We start from the raw sequence: 22,527 nt of genomic DNA, 5'->3' as shown, positions 1-22,527 counted from the left end.
GGTTCTAGAACAGCAAGGAGAGGGAGACCCTGGGGTCTGAGCACAGACCCAGAGCCCAGGGACAGTCCAGGCCAGGGAGAAGGCAGGCAGCATGGCAACAGGTGGTCAGATCCCAGAAACATTCTGAAGGTAGAGCCAGAAAGTCCCTGATGCCTTAGACGGAGGGTGGGGTGGGAGCGAGCAGTGGATACACAGGCCCTATGGGCACAGGCATGGACACACCAGTAGGGAACACAAGGTCTGAGCTGGAGCGAACCCTGGGAGGCTCTGGTGCACTCGTGGCCCTTCATGTGCCAGAATGAATGAGCCAGTGAAGGAGGCTGAAGGGAACGGCATGGGGGGCCCAGCCTGAGGGGAGACTGGAAGGCCAGGAGTCAGGGGGCGGGCAGCCACGGGCAACTGCCAGCAGGAGAGGGGGGACTGCTGGAACGGCATCCCCACGAGGGGCTGGGGTCTGCCGGGGCAGGCTGGCTCCACACCCAGACACCAGCCAACAGGAGAAGATTCGATGGTGTTCTGACGCCAACGCCCCTAAGTGGATCCGCAGATTGGACACAATCCCAGTCAAATCCCAGCAGCCTCTTTTTGTACGAACACCCTGGTTCTAAAATGCATATGGAAATGCAGAGTACTCCAGAGAGCTACAAGGACCTTTAAAAAGGAAGACCTGGTTTCAAGATCTCCTCTGAACCGAGAGTAGTGAAGAGACACTGGAACAGGTCTGAGGGTCAGCAAATAAATTAAAGGAACAAAACACAGTCCAGGCACAGACCTACTTTCGATGGTCCAAGCAGAGGCTTTTCCAGCTGACGTCCAGCCAGTACTAGAATCACCGTGTGTTCACGTGGACAAAGAGGAATCTCGAGCCTGACCTCAAGCCACACACAAAAGGTGGATCGTGGGTCTAGAAGCTAAACGTACAAACCCTAGAGAAAGGAGAAAACCTTCACAACCGTGTGGGAGACAAAGAGTTCTTAGGACACGAAAAACACTAAATGATAAAAAACTTTTCTGTTCTATGGAAGACATTGTTAGGAAAATGAACAATCAAGGCACAGGCTGGGAGAAAATACGTGTGTCTGACAAAGGTCGTGAATCAGGAAACATAAAGAATCTTTACAACTCAGGAAGAAGGTAATTAGCCCAATTAAACAATGGGTAATGAATTTTAAAAATCCCTGCACAAAAGAAGCTATGAAGAGACCAACTGGCACGTGAAAAGTGCTCACATCAATAGTCACCAAGGAAATGGGACCCCTGATGGGCTCAGTCGGAAGAGCGTGCAACTCTTGATCTCAAGGTGGTGAGTCCGAGCCCCATACTGGGTGTAGAGAAGACTTAAAAATAAATTCTTTTTAAAAAAAAATCATCAAGAAAATGCACATTAAAATTACAGTGTTCGAAATTCCCATTTGTTGCTGGTGGAAATGTACGTGGCACAACCACCTCGGAAACTGCATGCTGTTTCTTTTAAAGTTATTAAATGTACACTTTTACCCGACAGCAGTAATCCCACGGCCAGGAATTACCCAAGAGAAACGAAAACTCACACCCACAAAAAACAAGCTCATAGCAGGTTTACTCCGAAGAGCAAAAACTGGAGACATCCGGGTCCATCCCCAGGCGGTGGCACAACGCAGCACGGCCGTCAGTGGGTCACGGGATCTGCCACCACCTGGGTAGATCGCAAAAGCCCAGACACAGAGGAGCACACGCTCCGACTCCACTGACAGGGAACTTGAGCGCGGGAAAACCCAGGCGTGGTGACAGACGGCTCCGCGGCCAACCAGGGTGGGGGCACCATGGGCTGGGAAGTGCTCCAGATCCTGCTCGTGGCGCTGAGGAGACTGCACACCATGGGTCAAAACCAAAACCACACACTTCAAGTTCACTGAACGTCAGTTAATTACAATAAAATTGACCCAAAGAGTAAAATGATCAAAAACCTATCAGATACAAAAAACCCAACAGAAGGGGCGCCTGGGTGGCTCAGTCGTTAAGCGCCTGCCTTCGGCTCAAGTCATGATCTCAGGGTCCCGGGATCGAGCCCCTCATCGGGCTCCCTGCTCCGCTGGAGCCTGCCTCTTCCTCTCCCACTGCCCCTGCTTGTGTTCCCTCTCTCGCTGGCTGTCTCTCTCTCTGTCAAATAAATAAATAAAATCTTAAAACAAACCCCAACGGAAGGTCTACAAGACTGCACACAGAGCACCACCGAACCTTCCTGGTGGCCACTGAAGATGACAAACAAGCAGAGGGAAACACCTAGAAAAGCAGGTGCAGAAACCCCAATGACCCCTAGCCAGCTCACGGGTTCAATGCTGCCCTAAGTTATACAGCTTATCCAGCCGACTCTACAACTTACACAGAAACTGAAAGACACCAAGAAGAGCAAGACACCCCTGAAGTCCCCAAGGTAAGAGGACGTAAGGTAGGGCAGTTAACATGGCATCAGCAGACAGGGGACAGAGGGGAGCCCCAGGCACACAAGGGAACCTGTGTTATGACAAAAGCTGTGCTGCAGGGCAGTGGGGAGAAGGACAATCTTCTCAACAAATGGTCCTGAGTTCACACACATCAATGCAGGGAAAACGCCGGACCCTGCAGCAAGATGACTACACGCCTACACGTGGAAGCCGAGTGTGACTTCTGCAGATGCCACACATGTGCCTCTGTATGGTCTTGGCTGTAAAAAGCCTGGCTTCTCTTGGGACATTACAAACACCCACAGTATGGAGGAAGAGGCCGAGAAACCGGACTACAATAAAAATAAGAACTTCCGTTCAATTAAAAGACATCTTCAGGAACTCAACAAGCCACAGAGCAAATACATCTGCGAGGCACAAATGTCACGAAAGAGCATTGACCCCAGAACCTGTAAGGGACTGCCACAAACCATAAAAGGCAAACAGCTCCAGAGACGCAGAAGGACAGAAGACACGGTCGGAGGTCCGCAGAGGGGACCCGGGAGCAGGGCAGGGCAGGGCCTGCACACTGCGGCCACCCAGGACACAGGTTTCTGCCCCCGGAACGTGGCTTTCTGAGAGCCGACTGCAGGGGCAGGGCTGGGCAGGGGGAGCACGGCAAGAAGGGCAGCTACTCCGGGCTCTGGTGGCTGCGGCTAGAAGAGAGCCCTGGGTCCCCACTTCCACCCTGACCGTGCTCCTGGAAGTTCTTAAACAGGCAAGTCATGAACTAAGAGCAGCACAGGCACGAGGGTGGGGCGAGGATGGCATGAGGCAGCCTCCAAACGTCCCCGGAAACCTGGGTCCTGGGGTGAAGACTAGGGCCCACCTGCTCTCCCCACAACCAGAAAGGCAGCTGGGACACACATGTGACCCCCTGCCCCTCACCGAGGCTTGCTCCCATTTGCTCGTCACTGTGCGCACGCGGCCCCCTGCCCTCTGACGGCCATGGGCTCTAACCCCAGAAAAGAAGCTGGGGTCCAGAGGGCTGGTGGTATGCGTCCGGGCTTCACGTCCTCAAGGCCGGCAGGCTCCTCGCTGCACGAGCCCAGGGACCTCCCAGGTCAGAGGCCCGACTGCAAGTGCCCTGTGAGCCCTGGGCACGCAAGTGCGCCAGTGTGGCCGGCGGGGACACTGGGCCGGTGTGGGCGAGCCTCCTTACCGCTCCCACGCCGCATGGCCGCAACCAGCTCTCTACGCCCAACCCCTCCAAACGCGTTACCTTGTTATCAAGATCAAAGAGGTAAGAGTCTTCTTCCCGAACGTCAGCTTCTGAGTCAGAGATGAGCTCCCCGACATACCTGCAGGAGGCAGGGCATGGGTGAGAACAGCAGACAGCAGGGCCCTCAACCTTGACCACAGAGCGGGGCGCATGACAGCCATGGCAGAGCCCCCCACCCCGGTTCCTGGAGCTGTGGGCAAACGTTCTGGAGAATAAGCCTGTGACTGAGCTGGGATTTAACTTCAGGTCCCAGAAGATGACGACACGGAAACCCCTTCTCCGACCAGGGATCCACAATGACACTCCCTGAAAACCACTGAACAGTAATATCTTAAAGGAGCCATGAGCTGGTGAGAGGCTAAATGCAGGCGGAAAGCCAAAGGAGGTGGGCGAGGCGTGGAGACAACATGAACTTGGTTTTCAGGGGCACCCACGAGTCCCAGGCATGGCCAGGTCCCTGGCAGCCCCTCACCCCACTCTGCTGTGCTGTCCCCAAAAAGGCAGGGGCAGCCGGCAGCCCTGGGGTAACCCACGCACACACTCACTTACTCGCAGACGAAGGTGCCCAGGGGGATGTCCTGCAGGGACCGCACGCCCCAGCCCATGTTCTGTGTCCGGTAGAGCTGCAGCCTTGCCCTGGAAAACAGGGTGAGCCACTCACACCAAGTTCTCAGACGCTAAGCTCGCACTCGGATTACACACCAGCCATGGCAGCAAACAGAGTGCAAGGTACTGCCTTCCTATCTCGAGAGTGCCTTGGAGCTTCCCGTGCAAGGAAGCCCACAGCACATCCTCAGGGAGCGGGGGATCGCCTTGGAATGCCGTCCGACTGCGGCATTTGTCTGTAGACAAATGTAGACACGCCTATGTCTTTGTCTGCAACACAGGAACGGTCTGGCCAAGCCCCCGGGTCGCAGTGAAGAGCAGAGGGGCTGACACTCTGAACTCACACAAGTTCAGAGCCACGGGGATCCACCTGCCCTTGCGTGTGTTCAGGGGCCCTGGGGGAGAAGGGCACGTCTGTCCTCCCTGCAGAGATGTGCTGTCAACAGGGAAACCGACATGTGGGCTGGTCAGAAGCACTGTCCGACCGCCGACCCTGAGAAACCCCCAATACTATGAAACTAGACTGACTTTGTGTGTCAATTTCCCTTCACAACTCAGATGGCCCAAAGGGGTCTTCTTCTTTTTTTTTTTTTTTTTTAAGATTTTATTTATTTATTTGACAGAGAGACAGCCAGCGAGAGAGGGAACACAAGCGGGGGAGTGGGAGAGGAAGAAGCAGGCTCCCAGCAGAGGACCCTGACGTGGGGCCCGATCCCAGAATGCCGGGATCACGCCCTGAGCCGAAGGCAGACGCTTTAACAACTGCGCTACCCAGGCGCCCCCCCAAAGGGGTCTTCTAATTCTCAAGCACGAGCACAAGAGGAAAAGTTCATGGCCGGGGGACGCTGGAGGAAGGGGTCTGAGCCCGGCCAGTGAAAGGGGTGCTGGCCAGACATCACTGGACCAAGCGCCCCTAGTGACTTAAGAACAAGGCATCCACGAGGTCTGAAACGTTTTATACCATTCACACTGTTGTTGTAGAGACACTCAGACAACAAAGGATATTTCAGAAATGATTTGAGTATTAAAACAGTTGCCGTGCACGTGTTAACTAGGAGAGACAGGCAATGCTCATGAAAAGCTCGTTTCCTGGCCTTCACTGGGTCTGGACAGCCTGGTCCAGACTCGTGTCTGGACTCGTCCACTGGACTCGTGTCCAGACCCTCACTGGGTCTGGACAGCCTGGTCCCTCAGGCCTCACCGACTGACACCCGAGCAGCTCAGAAGCAGGACTTGGATTATTTACGCCAGCTTGTAACACCACCAGAGGACAGAGGGCTCAAACAAGACAGCGTCTGTGTCTCTACTGCAAACATGCACATGCACTGAAACACCTCCCACCCTTGTCTGTATGAAATACACGTAAATACAGTGAACTTCTCAAGAAACCTGAAATCATTTTCAAACTTTGAAAACAGAGACCCCTGGCATCACCCTGCACTGAAGGGGTGAGAACCTGACACTCAGGCAGCGGCTATGGGAGCTCGTGCTCACCTGAGGCCGTTCTGCACGACGCGGTTCCGGCAGCTCCTCCAGCAGGAACAGGCGTGGTTGCACTCAAAGATCAAAGGTGGCTCCGCCATGTTGAACTCCGGCAGGAGCCGGCCGTCCTGGGGACAGATGTGCAGTCAGGACCGAGCACGGCTCGCCCTTCATGCTCAATACACTGACACCAACCAGTTTTACAAACTAAAACACGGATATAAAAACGATGGTTTCCGGTTAAACTTCACGCTGGGGGCGCCAGCATCACGTTAGGCATCCATGCTTTGGACAGGAGCGCACGCAGGTTTACAGTCTCCATCCACCCTGGTTGGCCTCCCTCCTTCTCCCGGGCACTCTCCCAGCCTCGCCAAGGCCACCAGCCCACAGGCCCCTCCACCTCCTTCAAGGGCTCAGCGCCCCTTGGACCAGCGCCCACGCTCACGGCCGCGCTGCGCTCTCAGCCTCGCAGCCTGCAGGCCCACAGCTCTGGCAGCAACCCATCCACCTGCTTTCCTGTCCTACACCCAGACACGGCAAAGCCACTGGGCGACACACCGGGGCCTCACGGCCAAGTCTGAAGTCCCCGTGGCTTCAGAGGCCGCTCTGAACAGTGAGAACTTCCCTCAAAATGCTCGCTCTTGCCCACCTTCCACAAAGCAGTGCTTCACAGAGAACACACACCACCAGAGTCTCGCTCAGCAGGCAACAAACACCCCCCCACGCCATGCCCCTTTGCTCCCAAGGTGACTCTGGAGACAACCGTCTGCTGTGGTGTTATCCCCACCCCAGGACACCCTGGCTCCTGCCCCCAATGACGACCTCTGAACTCCCAACACCAAGGGCATTTGATCTTCCTCTCTTGGACACCGGCCTCCAGAGCTGTCTCCTTGTCTCCCCAGCTGCCCCAGGCTGGGCTCACCGACAGCCACCCCCGGGCAGCCACAGAGGCTGGCTCCGACCGGTCTGTATTTCCACACCAGCTGACTTGGAGCCCTCCTTCCCAAGGTCCGCCGGACACAGTCCAGGGCCAGAGGGTGCCTCACCGCTCCAGCACGCGCCGGCCGCAGGCTCACCTTGTCGTACCAGCAGCGCATACTGAGCTGGCCACACATGCAGTTGCTGGAAGAGCAGTCGTCGATGCACACGCAGTACTGTGGGGAGACGGCTCGTCAGGTGGGGGGGCCGCTCTCAGCTCACAGCCACGCCTCCCAACTCTGACATGTGCTCTCAGAAAGCCAGGCCCGTGTGGAAGAAAGGTGACCGCTCGAAATGTCCATTCTCAAGCATACAAAGGGGCGTGCAGCCCCTGAGGAAGAGGGCATGCAGGCAGGAGAGGACACCCAGCCACTAAGACACAGAGAGCTTGCACGAGGGGCTCTGGACAAAGAGCCAAAAGGAAGGGGAGGAAGCAGGGTGGTCAGCGACGTGAGGCCGAGAGGCAGCGTCGGTGAAGAAGTCCTGAGGCCTGCACTTGAGGCTAGCCGCACCATGGGAAAGGCAAGGCCCAGCACAGGCTCCTCTCACTTGCGTGGCCCCCAAACCACCATTCGCTGGGGGATGCCAGGCACTGCTCTGGGGGCTGGGGACCCAACGTGGGATGCAGGATCCACTTTCAGGAAGGGTCTTTATGTGCCTTTCAACTCTTTAGTGGAAGGCAACCATGAGGAGGGCAATGCCTACGGACCCAGGCCCCGAGGCCCTCCGCCCCCTGCTGTTGCTGACCTGCAAATGGGTAATGTTTCTGTCGATGTTCATGGGAGACGTCACGCAGTTCTGAGAAACATATTTGTAGTTGCTGGGGCACGGCTCGCTGTCCACAGCGTTGACACACGGGATGGGGATTCGCTCGTAGCCTCGAGCAATGTCTCTGCCACCGGAAAGGGGGACATTACCTTTCGATGTGACAAGTGACACCGCAACAGGGCAGCTGCCAAGCTCTGGGCCAGGCACTCTAGACTCAGGCCAGGGGATGCCTCAGCTTGGACGGCAGCTTTTGTTTCACACTCTTCAACCCCCATCTGTCACCCTTTGCCTCAGAACGGTCTTCTCACCTGCTCACGGTCTTCTCCGTCGGGACAGGTCTGTCGGGGGCTGCGTCTCGCAGCGCCCGGCTCATCTGCAGCGCGTCCCACACCTGGGAGTTGAGGCTTGCACACTGCAGGGGCGTCTCTCCCTCCTTGTTTTTCAAAGTGACATCTGAATCCCGAGAAAGAAAGAGGCTAAAAGGAAAAATGTAAGCCAACAAAACATTCAGACCTTAATTTAAAAGATAGAGGTTTATGAAATGACTTCAGACGGTAAAAATAAAGGGAACACATCACTCCTATGGATATTAAGCTTGCTGACCAGTGCTTCTAGAGAGATCTGCCCTGACTCACCGGGAACATACCACGTTACTTCTTTCCCTCATTTACGGTCAAAAGTCACCTCAGCTTTCTTGTCAGGAAGCGTGTGTAAAGAACTAGGGATGGTATCTGAGGGTTTTTGGCTTTTCCATTCAAAGGCATGCTCAAGGATGGACAGGGCCAGCATGAGGCGGGTAAACTATGCCGTGTACATGGTCAGCGCCCTGCAGGTGAGTCAGAACTGGATGGAGAGCTCCTGTGAGCTGCTCCTCCGCACCCCCACCCAGGGGCCTCACACCACAACCCGCTCAGCTGAGCTGCCGCCAAGGTCCCCGTCTGAGTGGGCGTGTACCCCACGGCAGGGCATCCCCGCATTTCCAGGTGAGATGCAGGGACCCGAGGTTGTGTGACAGGGCAGGACTGGGTCCTGAGCTTCCACTGAGAGCGGAGCGAGGACGACTCCTCAGGACCCCAACTGCACCCCCCACATGTGTGTGACACAGGAATAGGCTCTGAGTGGCGAGTGGTGAGCACCAACGTCTCCATCCCTCCTGAGTGGGGACTGTTTCCTCCCCCTTGAGGAGAGGTGCTGGGTGAGACTCATCTAGGTATTTGGGGATCTTTCACAGTGATCCTCCCTGAACCAGAAATAGCCATGTTGACCTCACATGTGGAGACTCACGCCTCCACCTGCCTGGGGAAGGAGCTTCCCTCGGAGGACCTGGGGCACCAGGGCCTCTCCCACCCCGGGAGTCTTGCAGGGACTGCATACAGCAGAGCCACTCACAGGACACAGGCGTAGCGGTCCTCCCTGGCAGCAATGTGGAGGGGCGAGTCTCCGTGGACGTTCACGGCATGGAGGTCACACCTGGCAGCTAGCAAGATCTCGGCTATGTCCACGCAGCCCGAGAACGCAGCCCAGTGCAGGCAGATGTTCTCCTCCTGCAAGGACAGACGGCGCAGAGCACCAAGAGGAGAGCAAAGACCCGTCTGAATGATGAGGGTGCTTCCTTTCTTGTTTTGTTTTCATTATAAAAGTAATGTAATTACAGTACTGAATATTTTAAAAATAGAATAAAAAATCATCTGGAATTAGACCAACCTAAACACATTAGTAACAAAACATCTGGGAGCACTTTGCTTTGTCTACTTTTTAAAATTATATTCACTTTATTTTTATTTTTTTTTTAAGATTTTATTTATTAATTTGACAGAGAGAGACAGCCAGCGAGAGAGGGAACACAAGCAGGGGGAGTGGGAGAGGAAGAAGCAGGCTCCCAGCGGAGGAGCCCGATGTGGGGCTCGATCCCAGAACGCCGGGATCACGCCCTGAGCCGAAGGCAGACGCTTAACGACTGCGCCACCCAGGCGCCCCGAAAATTATATTCACTTTAGAACAGAAGTACAAACTGCAAAACAGGACAATACTTGTGTAAGATTTGAAAAAGATAAAAGGTAGGAAAATTTGATTGTATTAAGATTTTACTTCATAAAAACCACTGTAAAATAAAAATTTTAAATCAAAGATTAGAAAAAACCATTTGTGCTGTAAATAAGCTATACATGACTTGTTAATGGTCACAGTTAAGTTTATTAGAAGGCTACACTGTAATTTTGAAAACAAATGTGCAAAAGATATAAAAATTTACAACTTGCATGGAAGAGGAGGAATACACATACATACAGGGCAATGTGCAGCCTTGCCAGGTGGGAAATCAGCATAAATTAGAGCAGTGACACGACACTAACCTACCACATTGGGGATGAACGAGAAAGCCACTCTGCCCCCTCCCGGGCTGACTGCCCTGTGCTCACGGCAGGTGGTGTGGGGCACCTGCTACAGCACAGACCACCGTGCAGGCTGAGCTCACGGTCACGACTTACTGAGCCTTTCCTTTACCAAACCTTTAGTTTGTTCCCAACTTCTTGCAGAATACAAGGCAATGAATGTTTTAGTCTTTTTCTTTTTCTGACTGGGTCTCAGGGCTTAACCCCTCAAAGGTGGCATAAACACTGGTTGCGCTAGAAGCACTTTCTGGTCTCCTGGCAGAGTAGGGGCATCGCTCTGGGGCCCCCACCCCTCAAGAACCCTCAATATCTCACGGGAGCCTCCGCCAAAGTCAAGCCTGGCTGTTTACTCTGGCGCCACCACAGGGGGCTTGGTGGTACCCAGGCAGAGACCCGTACAGTGCATGCCCCGCTCCACCCCATGTCAGCCCCATGGGACCGAAATGCCAGCTACATGACTCTGCATGCCTCATTCCTGCCCCCCTCCACCCAGGGAAGCCCCTTAATGCTCCAGTGCTCACAGATAATCTGCCTCCCAGTCCCACACTCTGAGTGCATCCAATGCTTTCAGCTCAGTGAACTTGAGGAAAGAAAAAAGTCAAAGTCTGTGGCCCTCTCTGTTAGCAAACGGCAGCTAGCCCCAAGCACAGGCTTCACCACAGTCTCCTCGGTAGGCCTTAGTGTTTTCTGAAACGCCTGGATTTGCCTGGGGCTTCCTTTCCTGGATGTTGTGCTGAGACGCCTTCTACCCCTCTCATCTTTCCATTGTCCAAACATTTGCAAGCTCCAGAACAAAATGTGGTTTCCTTAGGGGCCTCTTTTCTCATTCCTTCATCAGAAGGATCTATGATTTTATAACCAGAATTACAGGCTGAGACTGTCCCCGTCCACCTAGGCTCCTCTTAGCATAGGAATGTGCAGTCCCAGACTAGCTGAGATCTGCCTGCTATGTTACAACAGGCCTGACCCACACATCTGAAGCGATAGACGGCACTTTGGTTCTGACAGACACTGGGCCAGAGGGACCATCTGGATTTACCCTCCTGCCTGAAAGAGCCAAACAGTCAAAATGTGTGAAATAATGGTTTTCAAGACACTGGACATCAGGCGATGAAGTACTGTATTCCTGAGAGCAGAAACAAAAAAGGGGGCCTGGGTCCACCTTCTCACTGTCCTGAGATCCAAGCCTCAGCTCAGGGAGGGGACTGAGCAGGAGAAGCCCTGAGACAGGAACTGAGAGCCGGTGGCCGAGGAAGCCAGGGTTGGCACAGCAGAATGTGGGGCTGGGAAAGAGGCCTCTGGAGATCTGGACATTCCCACCTTAAACCTCCAGGAGGACACACCCCCAAAGCTGAGGCACAGAGGGCTCAGCGCCAGTAACCTCACAAGAGAGATGACCAGCACTAGGCTGAAGCCTGCATGGACCCGCCTAACAAACCTAGAAAGCAAAACCCAAAGCAGACTATTTCCAAGGAACGTTGCTGCACCCAGAACAAGGCTCAAGATCTTTCCAGAAATACAGAAATTCACAGCAACGTAAAATTCACCATGTCTGCCATGCAACCTAAGGTTACAAACAAAACTTTTAGCGTTGAAAAGTACAATGTCTGACAGAAACACACTGGATGAGATTAACAGCATCACAGGTTATAAAGAAAAGATTACTGAGCTTGAAGACACAGCGAAATTGCAATAAAACCAGCAAAACAGCTTTAAAACCAGCTAAACCGTGATCCAGAGTGAAAAAATAATTGAGGAAAATGAAAAGAGCATCAGTGAGCTGGGAACAACTTCAAACCACATGATAATCACAGAACAGGGACCCTTGTGAAGCGGCGGGGGGAGGGGGGGTAGGTGGGGGGGGCAGGCAGGAACAGTTCTGGAAGGAATGAGGACCTTGCTGACAGAAGCTTCACAAACCCTTCCTGACCTCACACATGCAACACACACACAAGCAACACAAGGCACATCATAATCAGAGTGCTAAAATCTAGTGAAAAAGAGAAAATCCTACAGCAGCAAAAGAAAGCAGACACACTCTATCTGGAAATAAGGACAAGGCGCCCCCAAGAATTCCCCACGGGAAACCCCTCGGTGAGGACGCAGAGAGGCCGGGTATGCAAAGTACTGAAAAAAGCTATCAACCAAAGTCCATACCCAGCAAAACAGCTCCCAAAGTGAAGGCGAGATAAGGACTCTGTAGGCAGGAAAAGCCTGTCATGGGCAGACCGGCACCCAGCAGCACACAATAAACCAAGGCAGATGTGTAGAAGAAAAATGACCTCGGAATGAAGGACCTAAGTAAATGAACAAGGAGCAAAGGAAGTGGTGGCAGCAGGCACTGACCTCTGAGACTTTCATCACTACAGTGTTTCCAAAAGATCACTGACTGTTGAAACAAAGTAACAACATATTGTGGTGTTGATACAATGTCTGAGAGCAACAGCATGAGGTCTGGGAGAAATGGGACACCCCTCTATAAGGTTCTTCTCCTGTATGTAACACAGCATATTCTCTTAATTGAGAAAGCATGGCGCTGGCATAAGGACAGATACGTGTGGGCCAATGGCATGGAAGACAGAGCCCAGAGACGGAGCCACACGCATGCAGAAGGGGCAAAGTCAACTCTATGGAGAAGGGATGGCTTTCTAAACAAATGGTGCTGGGACAGCTAGACATCCTGATGCAAAACAGACTACTATAAGAAAACATAGGAGAAAGTCTTTGGGATCTTGGGTTGAGCAATGATTTCATAAGAGAACACCAAACACATGATCCATAAATAGAAAATAATACATTAGACTTTATCAAAATTAAAACGCATCTGCTTCTCAAACACAGGGTTTGTAAAACATCTGATATAGAGAACTTGTAATCAGAACGTACAGCAACTCTTAAAACTGAATAAACGATCCAATAAAAAATGGGCAAAAGATCTGAACAGAGCACCCCTCCCCCCCAAGAGGACACAGACCAAGCACCGTTAAGTGCTGGGCAGGAAGTGAAAGAGCTGCTCCCAGACACCGCTCGCAGGCATAGCCACCCTGGAAGCTGGGCAGCCTCTTTAACAGGTGACCCCGGTTTCATGGGAGAGAAATGACAGCATGGGCACACGCAAACACACACGCGTGCATATCCACAGCAGCTCTATGTTGGAGAGCCAGGTGACCCAGAAAACCCAAATGTCTGCAACCTGGTGAAGGACACACGAGCTGACCTGTCCACACAGTGGAACACTGACCCCCAGATGAGGCTACCTGAGCAATGACCACACTGCTGGGATCCACCTACGGAAAGCCCAACTCACAAACTAGGTGACAGAAAGCACAGCAGTGGGTGGCTGGCTATGAAGTGGCAGGAGGAAACTTTTGGGAGTGTCGTGCACTGTCCTGACTGTGGTGATGGCTTCTGGGATTAACACTCATCCAACCGGACACCTCAAATGGTGCAAGTCCACCACTTACGTATCAATAAAACTGGCAGGGTGAAGAACAGAGCTGCTTCGTCAATGAACAAACACGCAGTTTAGTCAACCCTCCTGCCTCTCAAGGACCACCACCAGCACCAGCGCGGACGCCCACTGGACCCTGCGAGGCCGTGGGCCACCATGTGCGTATGGGCATACACTCTCGATACCCTGCCTGCCAAGGACGCGTGGCTGCAGCTGCTCCAACCACTCGTGCTTGAAGGGGGCCGCTCACGGTGTGTCACGAAGCATCAGCACGGCAGGTCACGACTGCCCTCTGCTGCAGCCACGCTGGACCTCATCACTCCTGCCCTCTACCCTCATCCCAAGCTGCCCTGGGCCCCCCAGCCCCCGGGTGCCTGCAGGCAGCATCACTGTACCGACACCAGCTCCGAGGACATTGACAAACACCCTGCAGTTGGGCCATGTGCTGCTGTTCCTGGTTTCAGGGCAGGGCAGGACCTGCTCACAGATGCAGGGAAGGCTCTCAATGCCGAGCAGCCATGATGAGTGACCAGGTGGTGCTCACTGCTCCCACCCCTTCTTCAAGCGCCGATCTGGAGAGGCCTGTCCCACTCAGGGCTCAGAACCAAGAGACGCCACCTGGCTCCCTACCTCGGGCACTTGGGCTCCACACTGACTGGCACCGTACTAAATGGTGTACTTGGAAAAATCATGTCTTACTGGCAACTGCTTTCTTATTTCAGGATCAATTTAATGAGTTAGTGCTACATTTTCCATTTACGGCTTTTGGTGACTCTCTGTAACAGCCGACAGAGTTCTGCAGGGCACACTGTGTCTGTCCGACCCGGGACCCCATCCCTCTGCCTTGTTCCCAAGCGGGTCCCTGAAGACCTTGCCAGAAATGCCCTTTTATTTTTTTTATTTTTATTTTTTTTTTAAGATTTTATTTACTTATTTGACAGAGAGAGAGACAGCCAGCGGGAGAGGGAACACAAGCAGGGGGAGTGGGAGAGGAAGAAGCAGGCTCCCAGCAGAGGAGCCTGATGTGGGGCTCGATCCCAGAACACCGGGATCACGCCCTGAGCCAAAGGCAGACGCTTAACGACTGAGCCACCCAGGCGCCCCAGAAATGCCCTTTTAAATTAACTAGAGGGATGCCTGGGTGGTTCATTCAGTTAAGCGTCTATCTTTGGCTCAGGTCATGATCCCAGGGTTGTGGGATGGAGCCCTGCATCAGGCTCCCTGCTCAGTAGGGAGCCTGCTTCTCCCTCTTCTCCCCGCTCGCTCATGATCTCTGTCACTAATCTCTGTCTCTCTCTCTCAAATAAATAAAATCTTAAAAAAATAATAAAATAAATAAATTAACTAGAATCACCTGCTGTCTGATACAGGGCTGGAGGATTACTCCCAGAGGGACTATTGAGTCTTCTGACCTTGGCCACAAAACCCTGTTTTCTGAAAACAAATTTGTTCCACAAAACTAGCTATCAACACAAGCACCGGAGCTCTCATGGTCTGAGCGCATGGTGGCTCCCTTGCTTTCCTTCTAAGACAGCAACCACAGTACAAGTTAATGCTCACACCACTACCTGCCCAGGTGTGGGGTGTGCCCTGGGCTCCTTGGTCCTAATCATAGACATGGGAGTCAGGGATGTAAGGACAGTCCAGGTTCACCTCTAAAAAGGCAGGTACTATCCATGGGGCAGGTGTCACAAAACTCGGCCCCTCAATCTATACCCAACAATCGGCCAACACACAAAACAATCTCAGGAAACCACAGCCCTGGGTCCAGGGGCTGCTGAAAACACGGAAAAAGAGGGCAGAGCTGCAGTCAGGCTTCCGAGAAAAAGAACCTTCAGCTGCCAGCTCTGCATACCCTGGTCCCTCCATCCTCCTCCAGGACCCACTTCCCTGGGGGGAGCTTAGGACCAGTGACAGCCAGAGACTCACGTTATCCCGGATGTTGATGTCGGAACCCTTGGACAGCAGCAGCTTCACGAGCTCCACATGCTTATACTCAGTGGCCCAAATCATGGGCGTCCAGCCGCCGTCATCCTAATTTCAAAACAAACAAACAAACAAAAAAAAACAAAAACAACAAAAAAAAAAAACCAAAAAAAAAAAAAACACAACAAACACCCCCCAAAAAAAACAAACAAAAAAACCCCACAAAACCGAAAATCCATTACAGTTCTACAGACAAGTAACATGAAACACAATCTCACTCAGGACCCGTAAGACGGCTCCAAGAGACAGAAGCCAGTCCAAGTCCCCATGTTGTGGATGAGGAAACCTAGGCTCAGGATGTAGCCCCAGGCGTCTCAGTGAGGGCAGGATGGAGCCTTGGCTCTGAGGGGGACAGACAGATCCGCCAGGTGACCTCACCCCTCTGCTGCCTGGTGGGCAGTCACCGCCAGGACAACACTCAGCACACCTGAGTGCACCTGCTTGGACCACGTAAGGACCAAGAAATGTTGTTGACCAGACCATCCCTCACAGACCAACAGTCTGGCTGGCGGGAAGCACTGGCCCCAGTGACACAGACAGACCCCAAGCATGAAGCAGGAGCAGCCGCCAACAGCTGCAGACAGACAGATATCCAAGCCCAGAGACGGATGGAAGCTGTGCCCAGTTCCCACTTCTTTCTGCAGAAAGCCTGCCCAGGCTGACCCCATATATGGGTCCATCATGGTTTTGACGAGTTGGCTTTCTACTATTCACAAACCCAGGCCTGTCTCCTTACTCAGTGGTGGTGGGTAGTTTTATTTAAACCAGAAAAAGGCAACGCTTCAGGAAATGAGCATCATGTTGCCAACTCATGGTCTGGTGGCAGAAAGCTCAACCCTCCCCAACACCTCCCAAACGACTTCCTGTAACCCCCCCCCCCCCCCCCGCAGCTGCCACATCTCTCTGGGAGACATGCAGCCTCCATGACTACAATGAGGTCATCCCTGCAGGCTGGCTGGGTACCACCTGGGCACCGGGGGCACAGCAGGGACAAGCACACCTCAGGGAGCCGAGCCCAGCCCAGCCCAGGGGAAGAAACGTACAAAACCAAACCAAGTGGAAAACAGAAAATGAAACAGGGGAGGGGTCCACCCGGTGGACCCTGTGAGAGCAGAGGTGGGCCAGGAGGCACAAGGCAGGGAGCTATATTTCTGGGCCACTGGGGAGGGCCTCTGTCAGGGTGGCTTGCAGAGAGCTGGGTTGAAGGCAATGGCTGGACTAAAAGACGGGGCAGAGGCCGTGAGCCAAGACGCCCTTTCCAGGGCCCAGACTCAGATGGCAGGGTAGGGGTCTGGGTCTCAGCGAGCGGGAGGGAGGCGCTCTCACTTGCTCTCCCTAGTCACTCACTAGATGCACATGGGACCTCCTCGTGGCAGGGGCTACATGTCACACAAGGATCCTGCCCTGGAACCCTGACAGCCACCGGGAGGGACGAAGGGGTGCCACGGAAGGGAGGCCATCTGGCACGTAGGTCAGGGACCCCACTCAGGTGGTGACAGGTGCCACGAGGCCAGGAGGCTGGGGCAGCCCAGGCAGATGCCGTGGGAGAAGTCTCCAGCCAGGCAGCAGGGTAGAGGCCATCACAGGTGGGACCTTCTAGAGTAGCCAGCTGACGGTCAGCCAGGGGAGGCGGCAGCCAGGGCGGGTGAGGCTAGGCTTCCAAGGCCTTGCAAGGAGGGCTGCGGAGAATGGGTAGGGGCCAGGACTGCTACAAAGGAGAACGGGGTCACTGACCGGTCGGCCAGGTGGAATGTCAGTAAGTGGAGGGATGTGGCTTTACCTGACAGTTGACGTCCATTTGTCCGTTTGAAAGCAGATACTGAACTACATCATAGTGACCTTTCTTGGCAGCAAGGTGCAAACAGGTGGAGCCCTCTGCATCCTGCAACACAAATGCCATTTAGATCCAGAGAAATCACATGACCTACAGCACAACCCTGAGCACATGACCATGGTGAACTTTCGTTCCCCATATGAAGGAGCTGCCTTCTAGAATGATAAGGAACCCAGACAGAGAAAGGTGGAGTTGTTTTCAGAGGTTGCACAACTGGGGTCCAAGCCTCATCCATCGGGCTCCAAACTCTAAGATCCTGACACCAGTGGGGCAAGGCCTCAGGTGGCAAGGAGTCTTTAACTTCTAAGACATACCCGCGGGTACATCATGTCAACCGCCTGTCCCTTCCTTTCTCCCATGGTCTGGACAGGCCGAGGCATGCCCCAAGCTTCTCGACGTGGCCAGGTGCAGTGCCCTGTCCCTCTGTTCCAATGTGGCCCCCGGGACGATGCCAGGGGCCTGCTCTCCTCACGTGACAAGAGGGCCACCGTGCCCACCATGCCTGCCTCTACAAGATAATGGCTGCCATTACACGTTTAGACTAGCGCTAAAAATTCCCTAATTGTTGTCCATACACCACAGAATTAAAAACAATAAATGGCAGAGAAGAGTAGGGCCCAGAATGGGGGCATGCTTGCCCTGCAGGCCAACACGTGTCAGGGTGGCTGCCTGGCTACATTTTGCCTCCTGTGGCTGCAGGCACATCTCCCCGTTAGCTTTCAGCTCCACTTCCTCAAGCTCGCTAAATATATCCCAGTAACTGAAGTACCTCAAAACAAAAGAAAAGCTACCCTCCACTGTGGAGGTCAGACCCAGGAAGCTCCAGGAGAGACTAGGGGGTCCTGGGAGGGCCAGGAGACCATTTGTGTCCCGGTTCACTTGGCCAGGCTCAGTGCCAACCTGAGAGCCTGCACCTGCACAGACGGACTCTTCCTGGGCGAGCACCTCAGGGACCCGTGTGGACACACTGCCACCATTCTCCCCTTACAGGGTCTCTCTTTGCCTTCCCCCCTGCTCCTGTCTACACTGACCACGTTTCTTCAGTCCCTCTTTCTCCGTTTCTGACCCTCCAAGCAGTAATCAGAGATTTTCACATACTCTGTTAAACACATTTCTTACCAAGCCTGAAGTTAGTTAGTAACCCGCTTTTCTCACGAAAATCCACACACTCAAACCCCATATTACTGGTGTTTAAAATTTTTAATTGTAGGATCAATACAAAAACGTATGGTTGTTGGTGTAAAGGCTTGCCTTATTTTCAAGTGTTCTCAGGTGTCTGACTTTGTACTGAGTATTGCAAAACCTTCCCCTGTTCATACGTCCCAGGCTGAACAGGGGCCTCTCCTCCTGGGGGCAGGGGCCCGCCACCAGCGGCAGCGACGCGGGCGTGCTGTGGCTCCTCTGGGCAGTGCGACCTTCGAGCGTCACCAAATCCAGTGGCTACAGGGTGGTGTCTCAGGGTGGTTTTCAGAAGGCTGAGCACCTTCCCTGTGCTTGCTGGTTCCTCAGATTGCCCCTTCCAGGGACTGCCCTTTCATTCTGTGCCCTTTTTTCTTTTGAGCTCTTTTGTTTGTAGAACTTCCTTATGTTTGGGGTACTACCCCTTGGCCAGTATACTGCAGTATCTTCTGGCAGTGTGTAGCCTGCCTTCTGTGAACTTTGTGACATCCCGTTGACCAGAAATTCTTCATTCCAATGCACTTGACCTTATCAACGATTTTTGTACTTTTCTGTGACTTCATGAAGAAATCTCTCCGTGCTGAAATCACAAAGATTATCTTCCCTCTTCTAAAAGTTTACCATTTGCATGACATGTGCTCTCCATCCTTTCTCCTCCACCCATGTGTCCATTTAACGCAAGCACGTGCAGAAGTACCCAACTGCTTGTGGCGCGCCCGGTCCTCAATGGATGGGGGAGGGCCTCCTCGACCCGTCCGCTTCTAGCCTTTTTTCCTGCCTGTAGTTCTACAAACCTGCTTAGTATTCCACTTCACTTCCTCCACTAGATTTTTTAAATTTGTCCTTAAAGCTGTATTTCTTTTCAATTATCTTTGTACTTTCTCTGGGGGTGATGATATTCCCCTTATCAGGCTACTTGGATTGATGTTTACTGCCTCCCACGGCAGAAATAAGACAGCCTGACAGGATTCCATTCGTGGCTCCTGCCCGGTGCTGCTGGTAGCACATTTTACTTCGAAATTGGTATGAACTCCACCCTGTAAAGATATTTCTGCTTTAAACAGCCTTGTGTCTTTTAAGAAACTTAAAGAAAACAACAGTCTTTCTCAGGCGCTGTTCCTGGGCAGACTCTCAGGCAGAGTTCCCACCCTTGTTTGGGCAAATGTACCGATAAATCCTACCAGCTTCTGTTCACTTGAAAGTGTTTTATTGCACAATTATTTTGTGGGGGGGATACTTTTACTGGATGCAGCCTTCCGGGTTGACAGTTTTTTTGTTTTTTTTCCCCACTGTTTCAGATGAGAAGTTGGTGACTTTTTGTAATGGTGTTTGCCTACCCGTCATGTGTCATTCTTTGGCTGCTTCTAAGATTTTCTCTGTTTTCAGTTTTCAACAGTGTGTAGGTGTGGTATTCTTTGTATTTATCTAGTTTGGGGTTGGCTTAATTTCTTGGATCTACAGACTGTTTTCTTACCAAATCTGGGAAGCTTATGACCATTTTTTCCCCCAATATTTTTTTCTGTCAGATTCTTTCTCCCCTCTTTCTGGGAACTCCAATTACGCATCAGTTGGAAACTGTCCTAAAACCTGTCTTTCAGACTAAATAATTTCAATGAGAAGTCTTCAATTGAATGACCCCTCTCTTCTACCGCATCCCACCGACGGCTAAGCTCATCCATGAGCCTTCCCCTTCAGACGTCTGCTTCCCTCACACTACCCGAACTTCTCCGGTCCTCTGTCTGTAGGTCCAGCTGCTTCTGCAAAGCCCTGCACACTAAGCTCTTGCCTCTGCACTGGTGCTTAGCTTGGGTACTGGTTCCTGTGACGAGGCTGAGAATCTGTGCCTTGGCAGAGAATGGGGTAAATGCGGGACTCACTCACCCATCGTAATGGAGAAGATTAATAATAGTTATCTATAGATAATTACATAACAATTAAAGGTTTCCAGATTGCAAAAAAAAAAACACCAAAAATAAAGCAAAAGACTAAAGCTTGAAAAAATATTCATACCATAGATAAATAACTATATACCAAACTATATACCAAAAAATGTTCACTTTAAGACAACTTAAATAAAATAGTAAAAAAAAACCCAAATAACAATTTTTGCATATCAAACTTAATATTTTTTTTTTATTTTTAAAAGGTTTTTTTTTTTTTTAGATTTTATTTATTTATTTGACACAGAGAGTACAAGCAGGGGGAGTGGCAGAGGGAGAGGGAGAAGCAGGCTCCCTGCTCAGCGTGGGGCTCAATCCCAGGACCCTGAGATTATGACCTGAGCCAAAGGCAGACGCTTAATGGACTGAGCCACCCAGGCACCCCTGCTAATGTCTTTTTAAAAACCTATCATAGTCGCCACTGGTAAGAGCAAATGGAATTGAGTGTATTGGTGTATTTCCGAAAGAGATATAAAAACCCTCAATATTTTAATCTAACAATTCCACACCCAGAAATATGTCCTAAAGAAATCAAACGTGCAAAAATTTGGCTAAAAAAATGTTAATTGGAGCACTGTATATAATGATAATTAAAAACATAGGGGTGGCCAGAGTGGCTCAGTCAGTTAAGCATCCAACTCTTGGTTTCAGCTCAGGTCGTGATCTCAGGGTCGTGGGATCGAGCCCCACATCGGGTTCTGCATTCAGGGCAGACTCTAAAAGATTTTCTCCCTCTGCCCCTCCCCCTGCTCACATGCTTGCACTCTCTCTCTGAAAGTAAATAAGTCTTTTAAAAAATTGAAAACATAAATACTAAACAATAAGCAAATTGGACTAAAAGTGATACCACTGCATCATGAAATACAATGCAGCCACCTGAAATAATGTTACAATATTTAATAGAAAAACCGATAATTTGATAGAAAAAAGGAAGATGATAAATTACTACGAACAGTATAAGTTTTTGGCTGGAAAAATGTGTATTAATGTGAAAAACTACAAGATCATATATTTTTATTGTAGCTGTATATGTAGGTATGTACATAACATATGATTTGCCATTTTGGCCATTTTCAAGTGTACCATTTGGTGGCAGTGATCCCACTCGCACTGCTGTGCGGCCCTCACCACTAACCCTAAATGGAAGCACGGTGCCCACTCTGCAGGGATGCCCGCCCCGCCCCAGCCTCCATAACCTTCATTTAACCTCCTTCCTGTCTCTCAATCTGACAACTCTGGGTCCTCACACGAGTGGATCCTATAGGATGTGTCCTTCTGGGACAGGCTCGTCTCACTCAGCACTTACCTGTGCTGGGATGTCCCTCCCCTTTAAGGCTGGGTGACGCCCCATAACGCACAGACCATTTTTCGCTAACCTTTCCCTCTGCGGTTGGACACTTGGGCTATTTCCACCTTCTCGCTTTGTGGACAATACTGCTAAGAACATGGGAGTGCAAACACCCTTTCGTGCCCCTGCCTTCAGGTTCCTCGGGTAAACACCCAGGACTGGAATTGCTGGATCACATGGTGGTTCTATGCTTAACTTTTTGAGGAACCACCAAACCGTTCTCCACAGAAGCTGCATCTTCTCACATTCCCACCAGCAACGCATGAGGGTTCCAATTTCTCTACATCTTTGCTAGCACTTAACTTTCCATTTTTAGATAACTGGTGCCCCAAGGGGGGTGAGGTGACATCTCACTGTAGTTTTGATTTGCATTTCCCTGATGACTGGTGATATTGAGCGTCTTTTCATGTGCTAATTAGCCATTTATAGATCTTCTCTGGAGAAATGTCTATTCAAAGTCTCTGTCCACTTTTGAATTGGGTTGGATTTTTGTTATTGAGTGGTAGGAGTTCTTTCTATATTCTGGATAGGAATCCCCCATCAGGAGTTATGACTATTTCTCCCATTCTGTGGGTTGTCTCTTCACACTCTTAGTGTTCTCTAACACACGAAAGCTTTTATTTTTGAAGAAGTTTATCTATTTTATTATCTGTGCTATTGGTGTTATACCCAAGACATCATTAGCAGACCCAATGAATGTCATGAAGATTTTACTCTATCTTTTCTTCTAAGAGATTTATGGTTTTAGCTGTTACATTTAGGTCTTTGATCCATTTGGAGTAAATATCTAAATACGGTGTAAAGGAAGGACCCACCTGCACTCTTTCACATGTGGAGATCCTGTTTTCCCAGCACCATTTGTTAAAAAGACTGCCCTTTCC

The 22,527-nt window shown here is 51.6% G+C and overlaps 1 protein-coding gene across 10 annotated transcripts in view; it reads right to left on the bottom strand.

Annotated features, from left to right (window-relative positions):
• The window catches only part of EHMT1 (euchromatic histone lysine methyltransferase 1), a 140,771-nt gene that overhangs the window by 6,120 nt on the left and 112,124 nt on the right, over positions 1 to 22,527 (bottom strand). For all 10 annotated transcript variants that reach the window (XM_048223006.2, XM_048223007.2, XM_048223009.2 and 7 more), the window contains 9 exons: positions 17,126 to 17,227; positions 15,289 to 15,393; positions 8,908 to 9,062; positions 7,827 to 7,994; positions 7,498 to 7,642; positions 6,849 to 6,926; positions 5,785 to 5,900; positions 4,234 to 4,320; positions 3,685 to 3,763 (listed from right to left, as the gene is read on the bottom strand). In XM_048223006.2, the coding sequence (XP_048078963.1) occupies positions 3,685 to 3,763; positions 4,234 to 4,320; positions 5,785 to 5,900; positions 6,849 to 6,926; positions 7,498 to 7,642; positions 7,827 to 7,994; positions 8,908 to 9,062; positions 15,289 to 15,393; positions 17,126 to 17,227 (1,035 nt within the window). The remainder of the gene's footprint in view (positions 1 to 3,684; positions 3,764 to 4,233; positions 4,321 to 5,784; positions 5,901 to 6,848; positions 6,927 to 7,497; positions 7,643 to 7,826; positions 7,995 to 8,907; positions 9,063 to 15,288; positions 15,394 to 17,125; positions 17,228 to 22,527) is intronic.

The sequence above is a fragment of the Ursus arctos genome, unplaced genomic scaffold (genome assembly GCF_023065955.2).
Source record: "Ursus arctos isolate Adak ecotype North America unplaced genomic scaffold, UrsArc2.0 scaffold_18, whole genome shotgun sequence".
Lineage (NCBI taxonomy): Eukaryota > Metazoa > Chordata > Mammalia > Carnivora > Ursidae > Ursus > Ursus arctos.
This window is presented reverse-complemented; position numbering and strand designations above follow the sequence as displayed.